Source organism: Asterias amurensis, chromosome 8 (assembly GCF_032118995.1).
Source record: "Asterias amurensis chromosome 8, ASM3211899v1".
NCBI lineage: Eukaryota > Metazoa > Echinodermata > Asteroidea > Forcipulatida > Asteriidae > Asterias > Asterias amurensis.
In genome coordinates, this window is record NC_092655.1 from 12,909,598 (window position 1) to 12,931,938 (window position 22,341).

Consider the following 22,341-nt stretch of genomic DNA (forward strand, 5'->3'; position numbering starts at 1 on the left):
GGCCCACTTAGTATATAGACAGTGAAGTGTAGACTTTATGTTTGTAAACCATGTTTGCATACAGTGCATCACTGCACACAAACTGGTACCGAGTAGGCCTACTAAACAAACTTTCTGTTTTTAAAAACAAATTTTTCAAGCATATTTTTCAATTTCTTGTTTTTGATGTTATGACATCAATAGGCCTATTCAACGCCTAGAATTCCATGTTTTTTTCTTTTCTTTTTGAACAAGAAGCAAAGCCATAAATCATTTTATAAAAAGCTTGTCTGTTGGTAAATTTTAATAAGAATAATAAGAATAATAAGAATAATAATAATAATAAGACTTGTAATGCGCATGTATCCACCCTGCTGGGTGTTTAAGATCTTTAAGTATATGGGAATATTATTTAAGTGGCATCAAGGCAAAGACCATGGGCAAGCAGAGGCCATTGCCATTGTGATCTCTGGGCTCGATTTCAGAAGCACTGAGATTAATTATAAGATATGTGTTGTCAGTATCACCATAAGCGATTTTTATTGTGACAAGTTACACTTTACTAAGCAATTACGATTGATTTTCTTTGTGATATTGAGCTATGGGCAGATCTTTAATGGGAACTTTACCAACCACTCCCTCAGTAACCCCCCCCCCCCCCCCCAATGAAATCAAATGTCATGCTTGCTTGCTCCAACAATTCATGGACTATGTACAGCACTTGTAGCAGGATGTCACTACACACTAGAGACACTGACTATAGAACATGTATGCAGTGAATGTTATCACGTGAAAGCAATTCTTGCAACAATTCTTGTCAACACATCTCGTCTTGGATCACATCACAGTATTTCTTACGCACCACGGGGGATTCTTCTCATTTACAGATTTTCTAAATGAAGGAACGAGAAGTAACATTCACCCTCAGGATTCAATAGTTGAGCATCTGGTTTCTTCCTAGGCAATCAGGTCCGATGTGTAGGATGTGTAAGAGGGGGTGTGAGTGTGTCTGTTGGACCATGGTTTGGAACAGCCATACTCCCATTGTACAAAACAAGTATTACAGGTGAATATTGCAGACCTACAAAGTCTCGTGCATCAGGTGTGAGAGTCACACATTTGGGGATCTGTCTCATGCTCACATGCGCTCCGCAACCATTTTCTCACGCCTCGGGGCCAGACCGGCAAAAAAATAATACGGATTATCAATTGCCAAGTACGACGAGAGAAAATCATTTTTTAAATAGAAACCCACTATTTGGGGAGCGGGGAGATTTTTTAGGTGGCGATATCGTAATCCAAGAAAAAAACATATGCATAAATTCAAATGAATACTTTTGTTTAAAGGGGGGTCTGCAAAAACCATGCCCAGCCGGTCTCTGAACTTGGCATCTCTGATATTGAGGACACCCTTAATGGATCCTGGCAAACCCCTTGTACTTGTATCTTGAACTAGAAAAACAATCGGAGGATCCCTGGCAACATGTCCCCAATATCATCATGCCCTTTCAAATGCATTGTACAATGTAACCATAATGGACCAGGGGTGGATTTCACAAAGGTAGTCCTAACTTAGGACTAGTCCTAGGCAATGCTAAGAGATATGACCAGTTATGAGTTACATGTAGTGGTCCTAACTTAGGACTGGTCATATCTGTTAGCATTGCCTAGGACTAGTCCTAAGTTAGGACTAGTTAGGATGAGTTACTGGTCCTAACTTAGGACTGGTCCTATCTCTTAGCATTGCCTAGGACTAGTCCTTAGTTAGGACTACCTTTGTGAAATTCACCCCAGGCCTGTAATATGCATGTTTACTTCAGAAAGCCCAAATCCTCTCATTCAGAGTGTAGAGTTAAAAGCTCACAGATCCCAAATCCTTCCTGGTTGTCCTTAATAGACTGTGCAAGTCTCGCACGTAGCAAAAACGAGAACTTAATTCGAAAAAAAAGTGAAAAAAAGTATATTTTTGTACAAAACCAAATTGTATTGAAATTGTTATTTGTTAAAAAATTCTTAAAGATTATTATTTTTAACTTACTTTTTGTATAACTATTATTTTAATTTGTGTACATAATAATTGTTTTGTTTAAATTAACGCAAAAATTATACGTTTATCGGAACGAGGATCGCTGTTCGACATCGACCTGGATGGTTTTTCTAATAAACCCCGTTTGTGAATCACGTCCAATTGGTGCGATCATCACATAGGTTCAGCGATAATAGGAACGTCAATTGGGTAATATTCTTAATTGTTTAGAGTAAACCGGAAACTGGAGGTCAAGTTTTTTTCTTTAGTTTTCTTCGTTAATTTGTTGAATTGATTTTACTTTTCTGTTTTTAATCACTTATTTTTACATTCGCAAGAACATATTCACTTTTTAGAGTCATAACTTATGTTAAACTAAAATTATTGACAGAACAAAATCTCCCCAACGTAAAACTCCATTAGGTTGGGACCACAATGGTCCCGGAAGTTCAATTTCTCGCGAGACTTGCACACTAGTCTATTGATATGACTAATGGCCCTAATCTTGTAAATCCTCCTGAAAGTGACACAGGCTTCATGGTCACATTCCCATCCCCCCCCCCCCCCCAACGGCCCAATCCGTCACATTTCACAATCCTAGTTTGGCTTCTACCTCCATGGTTTGGCCAAGCTGGATATGGCCCAAATCCAATTTCCTCTAGTGTCAAAAGTTAGCCCAATCCCTTCTAAATACTCACTTCACTTTGGCAAAGAGGATATTGAAGGAGTTAGGTTTCTGGGCTAAATTGAGGTCCACTGTTTGTGTTTCATTCAATATTTGTGCGTGTTGATGGGAGAAGTTTTTATAGCTGATTATAACAATGTTTATTTGAACAATCTTAAGGCCCTATTATTTCGGTTTCAATCTGTGTTTTTATAGCTAGTGTATCCGTTGTGTGTTAACTGTTGTGCTATATAAGCCTAATGAGTTGTGCATAGTGCGTAATAATTGAAAATGTCACATAAGGATTATAGGATTACATCTTCCATGTATCCATATTATAATCCATTTCAAATTGATAATTGCACTCTCATTGCTCTGTGGAGCAAGTAAAGGGATGAATGATCAAGCGCGATATTAATAGGCACTGGGAGTTTTTGACTAACAAGTTGAATTTATGTTAGGATGTTTGAAGCTTTGCATGGTGTGGAGAAGTATAATTACCAATCACTTGTAAAGTTGCTGGTGTTGGCTCTGAAAGACGTGGTTTGACGTTTCAAACATAGGCCTACTTGCTCATCTTCAGTCAGGAGAATGTTGGATAGCTGATGATGATTAGGCTTGCATAGTAATGCTTGAGGGATGCCCATTTGGGCGGGAAGTATCCATAATGTGTACGGTCTCTCCAGCTACTTGAGCCTCATCGTCATTCAGCAGTGGAGCGTTCTCCTGAAGACGAGCAGAATAATGCTGTTTGAGGTTTTATACTGTTTGAAATTGAATTGCCAAGACCACATCAGCTCTTTTCAGAACAAACACGCCTCCCGATAAGATTTTACCTTGTGGTTGTATACCCACAAGTTTACAAGTAATAGTTACTTCTTGAATTATACAAATTCTGTTTAAAAATCCCACTTTTTTCATGCCAGCAAACATATATTGTTCAAAACCTGATATATAACCAATGATGGGGTCAGAAATGCCCCTTTAGCCCCTTTCACACGAGAGCAATTTAGCAAGGGTCCCTTGCTAAATTGTAGCATGGTTGTAAGATTTTACAAAATGTACCTCGTGTGAAAGGACAATAATTTTTGGAGTGTCCAGGGTCCCTTGTTAAATCTTGTCCAACATTGCTACATTTTGTCGGAGGTCCGGACCTACGACAAAATCGGAAGTTTTGACTAAGGACGTGGGCTACATCATCGTGTGAAAGGAATCCTTGTGTATTGAACGACGTCCTAGGTGAAAATGCCCATCCAGCGCATGCTATTGTGGGTGCTATCTTGTCCAACTAAGGTGATCAGGATTACCAATTCATTGTATCACTCTCATGTCGCACAAGGGTTGTTACTTTTTTAATGTTGCAGGGGGAAAGCTCACAAAATCAGGTCACACACGGTGATATCAAATAAACAATCCACGCTCGTAAAGTTTGTAGCAAGGGACCCTGGCTATATTTTGGCCGTGTGAAAAGGGCTTTACAGTCTTGCTCAGCAGTTCAATGTGTTTTAACAGTCCTATTTGACAAGTGATCCAATCTACCATTGGCATACTGGTTGCCAACACAAGCCCTATGGGTTTTTAAATAGCCCCTGTTCACCATTGTTCTTCCATCATCTGCTCTGTAACAACACAACAACCAATAAAATCATGCAGCATGCATTGTTCACATTTTCATTCATAAAACAGCCTCACAGGACAAGTTTATTGATTTCAGAATTAGGGCCTTACCGGCCTAGACATAAAATAATTTGGAGCCTTGAACTTTGTTTTTGAAAGGACGCAGCAGTTCTCTCCTGGGCAATGTACTTCTGAGAGGAGTTGAAACAACCTCGCTACCATCCCAGGCAGCGCGCCGTAAAACGCTAGCTCTGCGTACGTCTCTAACCCCTGGGAGGGAAACTCTGATTTGTGTCTTTGATTGGCTATCATATACGCGCAAAATATGAAACGCTGTGCGTCTTCAAAAAGCTCTATACGCCGAAACGCGTGTGTATAAAGATGTACTGTACGTATTCACGCGACACTAAACGCCAAGGCAAGTTTATGACTTTAATTACACACAGTGCATCCAGCCCGTGCGCGACTAACGCCCAACACAAAACAGATCAACCGCAGGACTAATTGTAATATCCAATATATTTGGATATTTTGAAGTCACACTTCCAGGGGTTATGATTGAGCAAGGCATGCTTGGAAAAAAATGGCGCGGTGAGAACGATCACCCTGGGAACGAGGTTGGAGTTGAAATAAAAGACCTGATCAGTTTTGTGGGTAATGTAATGTAATGTCCGTCCCTCCCTTTTTAAAAGTGAAATTTACTAGGACGCACTAGGTATATCAATGACTTGCAGGCACTGGCGGTATGACATTGTTCTATTGCTTTGGTTTGAATCATCGGATATCCAATCTGTGAGTTGTATCATTTTTACTCTTGGGAACATAGTTTTTACATTTACGATACAAAGTATCACCAATGGGTATTATCTATTTCTAAAATAAAATCTCATCGTAGAGCTCTTTGTATCAAATCATCTGCAACTAACAAATGCAGCACCATCTTTAAAAACCAAAACAAAGACCGATTATAGCCAGCTCAAAGCAGGCTTAAGATTTAAGACTGGCTATAAATAAAGACCACACTATTGCAATCGGTCTATAATTAAAGACTGTCTAAGCGCGTTTCAAGTTAGCTGGCTATAGCACATAGACCGGTTTAAGACCGCTTGCTTGGTGCAATCCGCCCCTGATGTCCAAGGTACAGTATGTCAATAAATATGGTACTTGAACTTGAACAAAATTCAGTTGAGTATAACTAGGAGGAAAAAATGTAAATTATTTCAATGTGACATTTACAAAAGGACACCAGGTCAATATCAAGGCTAGTCTAATGCCATCTGGATCAATGAGTTTTAAAAAACATACACTTAAAGGCAGTGGACACTATTGGAAATTGTCAAAGACTAGCCTTCACAGTTGGTGTATCTCAACATTTATAATATGCATAAAATAACAAACCTGTGGAAATTTGAGCTCAATCGGTCATCGAACTTGCGAGATAATAATGAAAGAAAAAAAACACCCTTGTCACACGACGCTGTGTGCGTTTAGATGGTTGATTTTGAGACCTCAAATTCTAAATCTGAGGTCTCAAAATTAAATTCGTGGAAAATTACTTCTTTTTCAAAAACTACGTCACTTTTAGGGAGCCGTTTCTCACAATGTTTTATACCATCAACCTCTCCCCATTACTCGTAACCAAGTAAGGTTTTATGCTAATAATTATTTTGAGTAATTACCAAAAGTGTCCACTGCCTTTAAGTATAGATCGTAAACTATTAGGCCTACATGTATATTTTAATTTTTAAAGTTATAAATAGTTACTGATCGTTTGTATTGTATTTGCATACAGTTCTTTGTCAAGGCCATTTTAATTTCCCCAGTGAGGGATCATAAAGTCTTATCTATCTATAGTATCTATTTACATGTATCTAAACATATTACGTACTTTCAAATTTATAAGCCAAAAATTTAGTGCATATTAAATAATGGAAGCATCCAGTTTGTACTCTATAGAATGTAGTGGAAACGGGTTTAAAGCCTACTGTCATGACTGTAACTACATTATATACAAGACATTGTAGACTGTAATTCAATGCGAATGTGTGTGTATTAACTCATAGTTAATTAAATTGACAACCCAATGCTGCTGACAGTGTTGATTTTGTAACAATATTCATTACCGTAGTCAGGGTTGATTCAGAAGTGTTTTAATTAATAAGCGCACGTGTAAAGATGCTCACCTCTGAGCAGGTTTAGTCCTCTGGATTGTTTAAAACGGCGGCAAAATTTGCTAATTGAGCCCTCCAAGAACCTTAACTTACGTCCCGGACCCTAAGCCATTTTTTTTTTCATTTCATTTTAGTTTTATTAAAAAATATCCAATAAAAAGTCAGAGGACTAAAAATAATCAGTTTAAAAAGAGTGACATTAAAAATAAGTGACATTAATTCAAATAAATTAATTAAACTAGGATTTTTTATACAGATGTTAAAGAATTTTCATTTTGGTTTTAACCCTACACCTTAACCTTGTGTCACTGTATGTGCTCAGTACTTTCCCAAGTTCTGTAAGAAGAAATTTGTGATTTGTTTACTTTTGACATTTAAACATTTGTGCACAACCTTTAAATAATAATGAATGAATGGTTCTGTACATCTAATAACACCATTAGTGTACAAGGTGGACCTATGGTCTTGCACTGCTTTTATAAAGAACAACTATCTTTTGCCCACCCCTCGTATTCACAATGAAAACGTCCAGTTACTGACAGTGACAATGGCGGATGGAATTCAGAGACTACAATGTATGCGAGTTCAAGGGAGGCAGAGTACAGGATGATAAACGATGAGTAACCGTTATTACTCCACTCTCACGGAATGCGCTAGCGTTGTATCCAGGCCTTTTAAAAAGAATTCCTGTTCACTCCCACAGATCAGATTGAGTCATTGGATTCGTAGTGCATTATTGTTGCTCTATGATCAATTCAGAATATGTTGATGGGCGATGTGCATTGTGGATTGGCTTAAGGTCATTTGCATACAACACTACCAATTGAAGTGATTACATAAATTTCTTCATTGTGCAATTCAATTTGATGCGATTGCACATTTATCTCCATGATGCACAATTCATAAAAACAGGTGCTCACAAATTAAAAGTAAACACTCGCTGTATGGAGGCTTCCATTGCTTGTACATGTACATGTAGCAGCTTGCCTTTAAAAATAGTATGTTAAAAAATACTAAATACACGGATTGAAGAGAGCAAAACTGATCTGGAGTGTGACAGACTAAAAAACAGACAAAGCAGAAAGCTAGAAAGTTGTAAAATCAATAGGATAGATTGATTGAAGAAATGAAACCATGACATATAATGGTGACTTATAAACGGTTGACAGGATTTGTAAAAATCTTACCACAGTTTGTAGGAAACAAATTACATTATCCACAGATTTACATTAGACTTACACAGTTTGAAGATAATGATAGTAGTTTAGCTTCCCTTAAAATACTACGTACTGAGCTGCTGTAGTTTTTGAGAAATTAATGAGTAAAACAAGTCACAAAAATAATGTCCGTGAGACGAAATAACCACTTATGGTATTTTACCATTACTTGGTATAAGTGGTATAAATATGTTTTACATGCTAAAACTGAGATGAATTTTTTTTTGTGACTTTGATTTGCTCATTTTCCAAAAGCTACAGCACGATTCGATACAATGGCTTGTTCTTGAAACCCTGGATGATACTAATGATTGACAATGATCCCAAGGTTAATTAGTTACATTCATGTTGTGTACTCCAACTGCAGTGTGAGACCTACATACATACAAGAGAATCAATATCTGAGGCTCATTATTTTCTTAAAGGCAGTGGACACTATTGGTTATTACTCAAAATAATTATTAGCATAAAACCTCACTTGGTAACGAGTAATAGGGTGAGGTTGATGGTATAAAACATTGTGAGAAACGGCTCCCTCTGAAGTGACGTAGTTTTCGAGAAAGAAGTATTTTTCCACGAATTTGATTTTGAGACCTCAAGTTTAGAATTTGAGGTTTTGAAATCAAGCATCTGAAAGCACACAACTTCTAGTGACAAGGGTGTTTTTTCATTCATAGTTATCTCGCAACTCTGATGACCAATCGAGCTCAAATTTTCACAGGTTTGTTATTTTATGCATATGTTGAGATACAGCAAGTGAGAAGACTGGTCTTTAACAAAAACCAATAGTGTCCAGTGTCTTTAAAGAGTGATGAGTAAATGTCTCAACTGGTTAAATACAACCTTTGGAATTAAGTCTTACAGTGCATTTTCAACAGTTACCTAAGCAACGTGGATCACAGATTTGAATGGTTGCATTGGGATAAAGAATACAATTTGTTTTTATCCTAACAATTTAAAAACACAGTATGTCTGACATTTTTTATATAAGAACTAGAGGGCGCACTGGTGATGCTGCTTGCACAAACACGACGGGACCACAAGGAGACATGCGTGCCATTCTCACGCGCGTTGAATGTACATGTTGAAGTTTGTGTTTATTGAACGCTGATGCGATGCTGTTTTGTCAACTTACAAAATGGCCGCACAACACACGCTGAGCGATGCTGTTTTGTCAACTTAGAAAATGGCCGCATGCGCGCATAACGGGTCGCGTATTATGCCAGTGCGCCCTCTAGTTTTTATAAATAACTCTATGATGTCTTATCACTAGACCACCGTGTTAACACGATTCAGAAGTGTTTTGCAGCATGCAGACCACAACGAGTATACAGCGAAACACATCAGTGTAAAGGGTTAACATTTTAGACATGAATTGTTTTTCTGTAATTATTTTTGACCTGTTGAAATTTTTTTGAAGAAATTTTATTGAAAACTGTAATAACATTTGTTTTTAGAAAACCAGAATATAGGTAAATATATAATACAGTCGCAAATAAAAATGCAAGTTACACTGAGGACAACAATTCCCTAGCATTTATGTTAAATTACCTGCCAATAAAAACATTCCAAATCACACTTGGTTACTGGGAAGTTGTTAGAAGATTAAACTTAAACCCCACAAAGTCTCTGTCAATTTGCCAATAGTTTGCGCTATATTTAAAGAAGACATTCAGATCTTAGAAATAAAAGCATTCTCAATTATTGAAAATAACTTGCATAGTCTAGAAAGAGCTCATAGCTATTTGTAAGTTGTTTTGATCGTCTTAATCAATTCCACTTCATCCTAGAGTCGAGAGCTAGACTAAGGGTAATGTATGCTGGAGCCTGGTACTAGATCCCTTCGGCAATTTAATGTAATCTACCGTACAGTCGGACGTAGAACAAAAAGAAGAAATGCATGGCAGACTTGTGTGCTCTGACACGACTATTCGATCTCACTCTGGGAGATTGTATGTCTGTGTGAATAGGCCATGAGACAATAAAATAGCAGATTCACAATCTGGACCCAATTTCTTGAATGAGAGACCTTCGAGAGCACAAAGCTTCTACGAAACATCAACTGTGTTTAAAAAGATACCTTTTTAAAAAAGAAAGTGGATTTGGAAAGACAAATTTCAATTAACATTATTGTTGGAAGTACAGAATTGGTATAATTAATTTATTTTTGATTGATGTTTCAAGCCAAAAACTCATGGATGTCAAATTCACACGAGTGCTAATCTATCAAAAAAATGTGGTCTGAAATGCTCGCAACATGGAGAAAATAGCTCTGTATGGAACTAAAGTCCCCCAAATTAATCACCATTATATACATGTAGCTTAGTTTGATTGCTGCAGTCAGATTTAAAGGGAACATACGTATACCTTTGCTTTTTGTGGAACCATTCAATTGTTTTAATCCCATATAAATGTATAATTGTACAATAAAACTAACCTGTGAAAATTTCATTTCAAAAGGGGTATCATTTTTATGATAATCACTGAAAATCCGGAGCGGTTATATAGAATTTGTACCAAAGCGGTTATTTCTTTGTAGGAAGAATAATTTGTAATTGGAAACCACAATCTGAGAATCTTTTCTGACATTAAAAATATTTCTCAAAATTATATTTTTGTTAGACAAAAACTGACCTTTTTACATTTATAATCACATTACTTCAAAGTAAAATTACTCTTAAAGGAACACATTGCCTTGGATCGGACGAGTTGGTCAAAACAAAAGCGTTTGTAACCGTTTTTTATATAATGCATATGGTTGGAAAGATATTTTAAAAGTAGAATACAATGATCCACACAAGGTTGCCTCGAAATTGCGTGGTTTTCTTTCTACTGTGCGAACTAACATGGTCGGCCATTTATGGGAGTCAAAATTTTGACCCCCATAAATGGCCGACGTGTTAGTCGACGAGGTAAAAGGGAAACCACGCAATTTCGAGGCATGTTTGTGTGGATCTTTGTATTCTACTTTTACAACATCTTTCTACCCATATGCATTTTATAAAAAATGGTTACAAACGCTTTTCAAAGACCAACTCGACCGATCCAAGGCAACGTGTTCCTTTAAAATGCTTTGACTATGAAAAGCTGCACCCTATAGTTGTAACCAATTAATTTTGTATTGCCGTTAATTTTAGGAGTGAATACCAAATGTGCACAGAATCCCTGATGAATCATTAACTGTTTTTGATGTTCTTTCTTTAATGATTTTAATCAATTGTTTACATGTTATTTGTACTGTCATGTATGGTGTGTCTGTAGAAATTCAGATGACAGAAATTAGATAATTTTGAAATCATTCTATGTACTTATCCAAAAACCAAACTTTCTTTTTCAAATTTTTGAAATATGGCCTTCAAATGATGTGTAAAGGCCCGGTCACACAGGCCCCGATAACAAAAACGATAGCGAGAACGATAAAAATGCACGCCCTCGATTGGTTAAAATGCCCCACGCAGAATACGCCCACGCTCATTCAACCAATCGAGGGCGTGCATTTTTATCGTTCTCGTTTTCGTTATCGTTATCGGGGCCGGTGTGACCGGGCCTTATGGCCTATTTTTGAAATAAAAAGATGTTTCTTATTTTTATTTAATCTTACATACATGTACAGTTTGATGCAGCAGTTTGCATTTCTATTGGTATAGACCTGATCAGTCACAACACTGAAGTGTCCTTGAGCAAGGTACTTTATCATAATTGCTTCTCTGCACCCAGGAGTACAAATGGGTACCGGCGAGAACATGGGGAGTAACCTGGGATGGACTGGCATCCTGTCCAGGGGGAATATAAATATTCTCTTTTTTTTTTTAAAGGCAGTGGACACTATTGGTAATAATTACTCAAAATATTATTTAAATTTATTAGCTTAAAACCTTACTTGGTAGCGAGTAATGGGGAGAGGTTGATAGTATAAAACATTGTGAGAAACGGCTCCCTCTGAAGGTATGTAGTTTTTTCGAGAAAGAAGTAATTTTCCATGAATTTTGATTTCGAGACCTCGGAGTTAGATGAAGTCTCAAAATCAACCATCTAAAAGCACACAAATTCGTGTGACAAGGTTTTTTTTTCTTTCTTTATTATCTCACAACGGACCACCAATTGGAATTCCGACAAGGAATTTCGATATAAACACTGGCCTGATGAGCCTCATTGGCTTTGGACATACTTGACTTACACACAATTTACATGATGCAATGCATTTTCAAGGACATTTTTAATTGATAGAACAGTTTTTGATTTGTGAGTAGGCCTACACGTAAAATGATAATGAACTCGGTGTTTTGTGGTCTCCGATTGCTGTCAAATTTTTCTATTCACCAAAACAATTGTCTTTACATGATCTCTGCATGGAGGAATGAAAACAGTGCAACAGTTTTCTTCTTCCATAAACATGATAAGTAAGGTCTGCTATCATGTAATACACAGATCAATCAGATATGAGAAATCCAATACAGCAATCACAATTGCAGTGAGATATGAATTCAGATCGTCACATAAGACAAGACTACTCTCATTTCCTGATAAATTGCTCTGCATTTGTGCTGGTGATTCTAACATTGCAGTAATATGAGAAGGCAGGGAGCTGACCAATTTATATTCACTCAATGAATTACCTTGACTGGAAGGGAAAACGACCTGTAAATCAAATTTGTTTGTGTGCAGTTACTCCATTCCTTTACTTGTCAAGATAGAGAGATGGATAGATGTGCTGGATATATCCACTAGATGGAGTTTGCACAGTAGCATACAAAGATAAAATGATAGTCTTCTCACTTGGTGTATCTCAATTCATATGCATAAAATAACAAAAATTTTAGCTCCATCAGTCATCATAGTTGGGAGATAATAATGAAAGAAAAAACACCCTTGTCACACAATGTTGTGTGCTTTCAGATGCTCGATTTCGAGACCTCACATTCTAAATCTGAGGTCTCAAAATCAAATTCGTGGAAAATTACTTCTTTCTTGAAAACTACGTCACTTCAGAGGGAGCTGTTTCTCACCATGTTTTATACTATCAACCGTCTCCCCATTACTTGTTACCAAGTAAGGTTTTGTGCTTATAATTATTTTGAGTAATTACCAATAGTGTCCACTGCCTTTAAAAAAATTACAAATTGAAAATGAATAACAGGAAAAATAAGCCATTAATCATTGAAGAACCAAAACAGTTTAATACAGCCAAGCAGAAACATAGAGAAAGGCCAGGAAATCTAATGAACTTTTCTCAAAAATTATCAATGTCGGTCTGTTGTAGAGATATCTTTTCCTGAAATGATTGGATCGTATTATATTTTTAGGACCACTGAATAGTATTGACACAAAACTGAGCCAATATTTACCTGGATGCATTTTTATCTTTTGTATTGTTCAATACAATCTGTTCTTAGCCACTTGAACCTGGAAGCTGGTACAAGTGCACAATGTGTACATTTCATGCCAGCGTACCTGTAGTTGATTGTGGGAAAGGTTGCAGACGTATTTTTTATTCACTGTGTAACATCAAAGCATGGAGGTTCAAAGTTTCTGGACTGTATGAAGGAGGAAATTCACATTCAAGCTAAGCTGTTGATGAGGAAACTACTTCATGAAAACTGGCTCTCTCACTACTATCTAGTCTCCACTAACTAAACATCCACTGAATTTCTACCAGTGACCATGGTGACAAGAAAATAGTATGCATTGAGCGTGTGAATGTGATAGTGTAGCAAGTGATATCAAAGTTGACTGAATACTGTTGTGACTGAGTAGTGTAAAAAAATACACCAATGAACTGGATGTCTTGTTAGAAAGCCTCTGCTTGGATCCTTGTCACCATTGTGATTTTTTTTCCAATTCCGTGCCAGAGAAGTGTGACCTGGGAACCATTGTCTGAGTTCACTGCACATCCAGTGACCGGTGACTTGCATTGTACTTGCTTGACATGCTTGAGAGGTAAACCAATGTAGTGTAGGCCTGCATGTACATGTACACATGTATGTAGGTCGGAAAATGCCAAGTCACAACATGCCTGCTACAAGTGTAATGAAGACTTCCCCCCATGAAGTTTGTTTGTTTGTTTAGATGATCTTCCCATCAAGGGAACTCGGCAAAAATCCCACAAGGGGATAAAAACACCAAGTTGTTTTGTTTTTGTGTGAAATCTATTAGCCTGGGACTTCGTTTGTTCTGTGGATATTTATCAACTTTTTGTGGACTCTGACAAGTTGCTGAGTTGCTGGAAGTTTGATTTAGAGAAGATACATTTCAGTGGGATTTACTGTTGTGAACCATGCCTAGAAGAGTGAACTCTAAGTTAACTAAGCAGGATTCCAATGATGATGTTGATGGTGATGAAAATGTTTCAGGGTCTCCTAGGAAGATGAGGCGAATGGCAAATGGTGAATCTGATGAGAGTAAGTTGCATGATTGGTGCTTGTGCTATGTGAAGTACATGTACGAAGGCATGGAGGATGGGGGTATGTTGGTGATGTGCATGACCCATTGGATATGTGCATCTGGTTCTTATCATGCATGATGCATGGTAAGGCAATGAATGTAAACAACAGTAGTGCCTGTAGGATTTCATACAGTGTACAGACTACAGATTCTGTACAAGCACATGTACAATGTGTAATAGCTTTAAAGGAACACGTTGCCTTGGATCGGTCGAGTTGGTCTTTGAAAAGCGTTTGTAACCGTTTTTTATAAAATGCATATGGGTAGAAAGATGTTGTAAAAGTAGAACACAATGATCCACACAAACATGCCTCGAAATTGCGTGGTTTTCCTTTTACCTCGTCGACCAACACGTCGGCCATTTATGGGGGTCAAAATTTTGACTCCCATAAATGGCCGACCATGTTAGTTCGCACAGTAGAAGGAAAACCACGCAATTTCGAGGCAAACTTGTGTGGATCATTGTATTCTACTTTTATAACATCTTTCCAACCATATGCATTTTATAAAAAACGGTTACAAACAGTTTTGTTTTGACCAACTCGTCCGATCCAAGGCAACGTGTTCCTTTAAGTAATACATCATACAGATTACATGTTGTACAAGTACTAATGTGTTTAGCTTACATGGCTTACAACAACAAGGATACACCTATTATACCTTGTAGGCCTACTGTATTCAGCTCCATGATTATATAAATTGAATGAAAACAAATTGTTGTATTCACAGTAGGTCAGGGCCATGTTGAGATAATAGGTACAGGTATGACCATGACAACAGGAAACTTAAGGGCAAATGCTGTACAATAATGTACAAGTAGTGACTCTAATGAGTCTGTACATTTGTCACAAAACACCATTCGGCCATATAGGTCTATAGAAAATCTTTTGCAGATTTTGTATGCACTTTCTTGAAAAATATTAAACAGTGCGGGGCTCAATCAATTTATTTGTCTAATTAGCCTACATAATGTGAAATAATTTTGCATCATTGTTTTCAATCCTTTCATTTATCATTATGAGTCACACCTGAAACAGTTTTGAAAAGCATGATAAATCCTTTCATTTATCATTATGAGTCACACCTGAAACAGTTTTGAAAAGCATGATAAAGCCATGAAGGTAGCATTGACAATGCCGACACATCCTGTATATGAGTGGCTCGACTTCCCTGACATCCTGCTGGGTTTTTATTTGTCCTTCTCCTCAATGCAACTAAATCAAACAACAGGATTTATAACACCCCTTGCAAAGATTCTGCCTGCTCATTGGTTTAGAGCGTGTCACATGACATGTCTTAGTTTTGCTACACGACGGCCGTGTGATAGAGCGTCGGTTTGCCATGCGCTAGTCCGAAGACTAGCACATGGCGCCGTGCGCTAGTCCGACAGACTAGCACACGGCGTGCAGTACCCAGACGTCCGTTGCGTGTACGAGGATGATAAATTAATAGTCTGTAACCATTTCGGATTGTCCGACACTACATGCAACACAGTAGGTAAAAGTGTTTGCAATCTGTGTTCGCGTCGTCCGTGGATTGTAGCATTCAGGTCTGTAACTTAATAATAATAATACAGGTTTTAGAAATGTTTGGGGTGTTATAAAACAAATATTGACTGCTTTTACTCGTGCAATGGTTAAAAACTATGACTCCCTCGGTGATCCCCGGAGCGTTCTATTTTCCCTCGGCTTCGCCTCAGGAAAATAGAACGCTCCGTGGATCACCTCAGGAGTCATAGTTTTAACCATAGCACTCGAAGCAGTCAATATTTGTATACTATTACCATTTGATAGTAACTCAGCATCTCAACTGGGTGCTTTAATCTTATTACTGTGGTACTAGTTCTGCTCAGTGCAAAACAATGTGCATAAATTAGCATAGTAACAGTCAGTTCATTCCATCAGTCCAAAAAATGATGGACCAACTAAGGGGAGGCATCAAGAGGGACATTTGTCATACAATATAATACAGATTTTTTCCTAAATGGTATAAAATTAATTGATTCTGATCACAAAATCATTGGATTTCTCAGAATAATATGCCTTGATGGGTTTCATTGCATGTTTCTGATGTGCATTACAATACAGAGACTTAATTGGAGCCAAAAATCTGCAATACTGCAGAACTTTTACAGTAGTTCAAAATGTTACCTTTATACACAGTTTCATCTGCATCTGCATCTGTTAGCTAACTGTAAAAACGCCTGGGCCCAATTTCATAGAGCTGCTAAGCACGAAAATTTGCTTAGCATGAAATTTCTTCCTTGATAAAAACAGGATTACTAACCAAATTTCCATTTTGTTGCATTTCCTAGCTGTTGTATGGATATCTTGAAAATCACGTAGAAATTTGGTTGGGTAATCCTGTTTTTATCAAGGCAAACATTTCATGGTAAGCAAATTTTTGTGCTTAGCGGCTCTATGAAATTGGACCCTGGTGTGGCGATCCCGTACAGTTTAACAAGTATAATAAGTTTGTCTCATTAGTGCTTTGCTAAATTGAAAGATATTTTATCAAAGTCAAAGCCAATGTGAGGTGTGTTTTTTTAAACTAAAAAATAAAATAAAAACTGTTTTTCTGGTCATGAGTTTACTGGCCTGACTCTAATCAGACCTGCAGCCCAGTGTACATTTCTAGCTGTGAATGATGTGCTATAGGCCTAATCACCTGAAATGTTTTTGAGCACTCAACAATTTTGGCAACCCATTTCTGAAAAAAACTGGAAATCAACTTGAGCTGACAACTTCACTACTGTTTCCTGCATGCATGCATTGACATACATGTACACTTAAACAAAAGGCATGTTTTGAGCGGTCAAGTGCACTGAACTTTAAGCTCTGATGTCTGATGTTTCTGAGCATCAGAGTGGGTTCTATGGCCTGGTCAAGTTTGACATAGCAAGATACTAATACCATTTATTGTTTCATATTATGGATGGGACATACATGTAGCCTAAAGCCGTACAATGTGTAGGTTTGTAATTTGTTAAAGGGTTGCCTTGGATCGGGCGAGTTGGTCTATGAAAAGCATTTGAAACCGTTGTTTATTCAATGCATTGGTTAGAAAGATGTTTAAAAGTAGAATTTAATGATCCAAATGATTCGTGGAAAATAACTTCTTTCTCGGAAAGTACTCCACTTCAGAGGGAGCCGTTTCTCAGTATGTTATATACTACCAACCTCTCCCCCCATTACCCATTTATTACTAAGTAAGGTTTTATGCTATTTTGAGTAATTACCAATAGTGTCCATCGCTTTAGGAACCCAGTACACTTGTTAAGAGAAGGGGTTTGCCCTGGTGTTCCTCGTATGGTTAGCTGAAGGTTGCGCCTTTGGTGCTACATGTGTGTCAACAGGTCTGAGACATGTAATGTAGCTCTACAAACACTGATTGCATGTCTAAGGCCGTGTCCGAAACGACAACTTCGGCTACAGCTACGCCTAGATCAGCACGTCTACCAGTGTTGAAGAATGGCAGACGCGCGCGATCTAGCCGTAGCTGTAGCCGAAGTCGCCGTTTCGGACACGGCCTTATATACTTTGAGATACCCTTGGTGCGATAAAGCGCTGATATAAGAACTGTGTATTATGGTGAGCATATGCATATTTGAAGATCTTTCTTTGAAAACAATTTACTAAAATAATTCATACTTTTTGCTTTGATTTACAGATGAGGAGGGTAGTGCATTAGTGGGTGTAAGTCTAACCAGTGAGATGGGTTGTCATGGCAACAAGGAGCATGACTCCGCCCTGGGATTCATCTTATTGGATGTTGATAAGATGGCCGTGCTGGAGATGAGAGAAGCAATGCAGAAACAAGTCGAAGCAATGCCAGCTTCATTCAGATTCCTCACCAAACAGGGGTAAAGTATAGCTGTGTTCCCGATGAACTTCTGTAAAATGACAAAAAATAAATCCAATGGAGACGTAAGGTAAACTGCCCTCCCTTTCAAATTACTGCCACCGTGATGTAAAACCATTAGGCTGAAAGAGGTTTTTGAAGACTTCCGCAGCCACGGTAACTTAACAGGGCCGCTTAAAGACAGTGGACACTATTGGTAATTGTCAAAGACTAGTCTTCACAGTTGGTGTACCTCAACATATATGCATAAAATAACAAACCTGTGAAAATTTTAGCTCAATCGGTCGTCGAAGTTGCAAGATAATAATGAAAGAAAAAACATCCTCGTCATACGAAGTTGTGTGCTTTTCTGATGCTTGATTTCAAGACCTGAAATTCTAAACTTGAGGTCTCAAAATCAAGTTTGTGGAAAATTACTTCTTTCTCGAAAACTACATCACTTTAGAGGGAGCTGTTTCTCACAATGTTTTATACTATCAACCTCTCCCCATTACTGGTAATCAAGAAAGGTTTTATGATGATAATTATTTTGAGTAATTATTACCAATAGTGTCCACTGCCTTTAAAGTACAATGGGATCAGTTCCTTGATGTAAACCTACTGCGACCACGCTGTAAAACACTATGCAAATGTCGCAGAATTCAAGTAGAATTACACAAAAGCCAGTCACATGTGAACTTTTCACATGGCAGCGGAAGAAAAATTCCAATGGGAACTTGGCTTAAGCCTACGCATTTCCCCCTCCAAAGTATAGACAATGAGACATGCAGTCCACGCAATAGACGATGGCACTCAAATCAATTGCTGTGGTGCCCGGTGCTTTTGCCGTGGTGCCCTTTGCAAAAGTTCCAATACAAATTTTCATTTCCCTCGCGGCAGTGCCCCTTACCAGAGAGAAATGGGCAGGGCCCCTTCAAGAGCAAAATTCAAGGACATAGACAAAATTCATAGACACGTGTACTGTGTGATGTGTTTACAAAAGAGCCACATAGCCTGGACTTCCATGGGAGAACATGTGTACACAGCTGGAAAGAAGGAATCATTTATAAGATCTTATATTTTATACAGACTGCAGTGTACATTTTTTGTGAACTTTTGATATGAAGAAAGGAGCACATATCTTGATTAGGATATATAAACAATTACAATTTTGTCTGTGATCGGTGCACAGTCTTTTAATTTTTACTTAGTTTTATTGTATATATTTATTTAGGATTAGAACAATCAAACGGTTACAAAAACTAAAGGTACACTTTCCCTTACTTTAAGTTAAAGGCAGTGGACACTATTGGTAATTGCTCAAAATAATTGTTAGCACAAAACCTTTCTTGGTGACGAGTAATGGGGAGAGGTTGATGGTATCAAACATTGTGAGAAACGGCTCCCACTGAAGTGCCATAGTTTTCGAGAAAGAAGTAAATTTCCACAAATTTGATTTCGAGACCTCAGATTTAGAACTTGAGGTCTCGAAATCAACCATCTAACGCACACAACTTCGTGTGACAAGGGTGTTTTTTCTTTCATTATTATCTCGCAAGTTCGATGACCGATTGAGCTCAAATTTTCACAGGTTTGTTGTTGTATGCATATGTTGAGATACACCAACTGTGAAGGCTAGTCTTTGACAATTACCAATAGTGTCCACTGCCTTTAAGTATTTTTATTAGAGCAGGGGTCAATTTCACACAGGACTAAGGACTGGTTCTAACTTAGGACCAGTCCTAAAGTAAAAGATATTTTAAAAGAAATTAAGGCTAGTCCTAAGTTTGTCCAAATTCGAGATACATGTAAGACTGAGTCCTAACTCTTTGTGAAATCTACCCCTGGCAGGATTAAGGTTTTTCAATATCCTACTATTACCATAAAGAACTCTAGGCCTATGCATTTGCTCAAAATATGTTACTTATTAGTGTTCAATAGTACCAAGTGAACAGAATTATAATTTGAATTGTTTGTTGCTAGGTGGCCGGTCACATCTACGCAGGAATCTATGATTAAAGTCAAACACCTCATTAATGATGATGGAGTGGTCAGAATACAACCAGACTATGGTAAGACTCTCTTGGATTAGTATGTACACATACATGACATAGGGTCATGTTAGCCCTGGCGGCCTTACACTGCTAAAAATGGTATTCTTGAAATAAGAAAAATATCTTATTTTGAGAAAATATTTCTTGTGTCACTCCCTAGGAAAAGTTTCTAGGGAGTGACACAAGAAGTATATTCTCAAAATAAGATGTTTTTCTTGTTTCAAGAATACCATTTTAAGCAGTGTACACTTTCATGTTATACTACCGTACAGTACAGTGACGTCCTGGATATCAGGGCCCATTTCTGGGGCGGAAAATTGTCAAAGCTTCATATCTCAAATCTTACCTGCAAGAAAGCACTAGTTTCAACAGATTCACATTCCAGGGCAGCATATATTTTTCTGCGGTGGGTTTTGATCGTGAGTTATTCTTCACAAATCCGTCCTTTTCGTGAAATAATGCAGTTCCCAACGTTAAGGAATTCCCTTTTTTGTTCGCACTCTCTCAGTGTGCCGTGTGTACGCAAGACGCACGATGCACAAATCTTGCGTAGTGTTTGCGTGTTAACGCTGTGCATTCAAGATACGGTGACCAAGGAATTCATGTGTCTAAGTTTGCATCATGCGTCTTGCACGCGAATGTATACGCGTACGCACAGCAACAGACAACACTGTGAGAAAACGATCAAAACAGGAATTTTTTAACGTTGGGAGCTGCACTATTTCATGAAAATGACTTATTTGTGAGGAATATATGCGGACCAAAACCCACTGCAGAAAAATGTATGCCACCATGGAATGTGAATCTGTTGAAGTTAGTGGCTTGTTGCAGGTAAGATTTGAGTTAAATGAAGCTTTTAAATTTTTCCGCCCCCAGAAACGGGCCTTAATAGTTAGAACTCTGTATCTGTGTGCAGAGGAAGAGTCCTACGTATATAGGGCTAAGGGTCATGTCACAAGAGGGTACTTACAGGTAACCAGTTCCAGGCAATCTTCATGAAGGGGAGGCGTTCATAATTAAATGCTCACAAATCGTTCTTGGTAATCGTTAAACATTGTTTGAAAAATTACTTGTGTGCTAGGCTGCATTAAAGGAGTCACGTAGCATGCACTGCAGTTGTTTGCTTCAAAGTTGCCTTTAAAAGTTGTCTAGTGTGACAAAGCTCTCAAGACTATAAACGATCAAAACTAAAGGGCTGTAAAACAAATGACGAAATATCACAAAATTACAGGAATTGTTTTTTCAGATCTCCCCGGAAAAGAATCATTCAAGTGCATCAGGTTATTTATTTATGGAAATCTTTATTTATGAAATCTTTCATTTCATTTTTGAAATGACGGCACAGTGTTAGTGTCATTTTCAAATTCCACATTGGTTGTTTGGTGTGTAAATATTATATATTTTGCGGGTTGGTTCAACCCAAATTACCTAACATTAACTCAGTCAGTTTCCCCTGTGGTTCAACTCTTTCCCATTCTACAAACTGTGTGGCTGTGGGATCTTCATTTCTTATTTGACAACTGTTTTTTTCTGAAGGTCCATAGTGACCGGCAGGTGCATTAAAGAGTTTGTAAACCAATTGATGAAATAACAACCCAAATTACTGCAATTTGAAAAAATCGTACACGTACATGTACATCAGGTCAAAAGGGAAATCTGTATTAGGTAATTCGTTTTTTATTTTATTTTGTAACGAAGGTACATTGTCAGTTTAAGTTTTCAAAATTCCCCTTTATTTCTGTTTGATATTTATTTTAAAGACAGTGGACACTATTGGTGATTACTCAAAATAATTATCATCATAAAACCTTTCTTGATTACAAGTAATGGGGAGAGGTTGATAGTATAAAACATTGTGAGAAACAGCTCCCTCTGAAGTGACATAGTTTTCGAGAAAGAAGTAATTTTCCACGAATTTGATTTCGAGACCTCAAGTTTAGAATTTGAGGTCCTGAAATCAAGCATCAGAAAGCACACAACTTCGTGTGACAAGGTTGTTTTTTCTTTCATTACTATCTCGCAACTTCGACGACCGATTAAGCTCAAATTTTTACAGGTTTGTTATTTTATGCATTTGTTGAGATACACCAACTGTGATGACTAATCCTTTGACAATTACCAAGTGTCCACTGTCTTTAATTATTTGTAATTTTTTTTTTTTTATTCTCCTCTCATTTCTTTTGCCTTCCAGCGGAGCCACGTGTTGGAGTCTCAACAGAGAAAGGGAAGCCACTTGGTTTTGTGTTTGTATCCACGTTAAGTCTACCAATTAGTCAACTCAGAGAAGCAATACTGGCACAAGTACGTTCAGAAAACTCTTCCTTCTCATTAT

The 22,341-nt window shown here is 37.7% G+C and overlaps 1 protein-coding gene across 4 annotated transcripts in view; it reads left to right on the top strand.

Annotated features, from left to right (window-relative positions):
• Positions 1-22,341, top strand: part of LOC139940596 (uncharacterized) — a 50,235-nt gene that overhangs the window by 4,480 nt on the left and 23,414 nt on the right. For 2 of the 4 annotated variants that reach the window (XM_071936928.1, XM_071936929.1), the window contains exons 1-4: positions 13,621-14,072; positions 17,785-17,977; positions 19,939-20,027; positions 22,201-22,310. In XM_071936928.1, the coding sequence (XP_071793029.1) occupies positions 13,949-14,072; positions 17,785-17,977; positions 19,939-20,027; positions 22,201-22,310 (516 nt within the window). In that variant the 5' untranslated portion in view covers positions 13,621-13,948. The other 2 variants (XM_071936931.1, XM_071936930.1) reach the window with 2 other exon arrangements.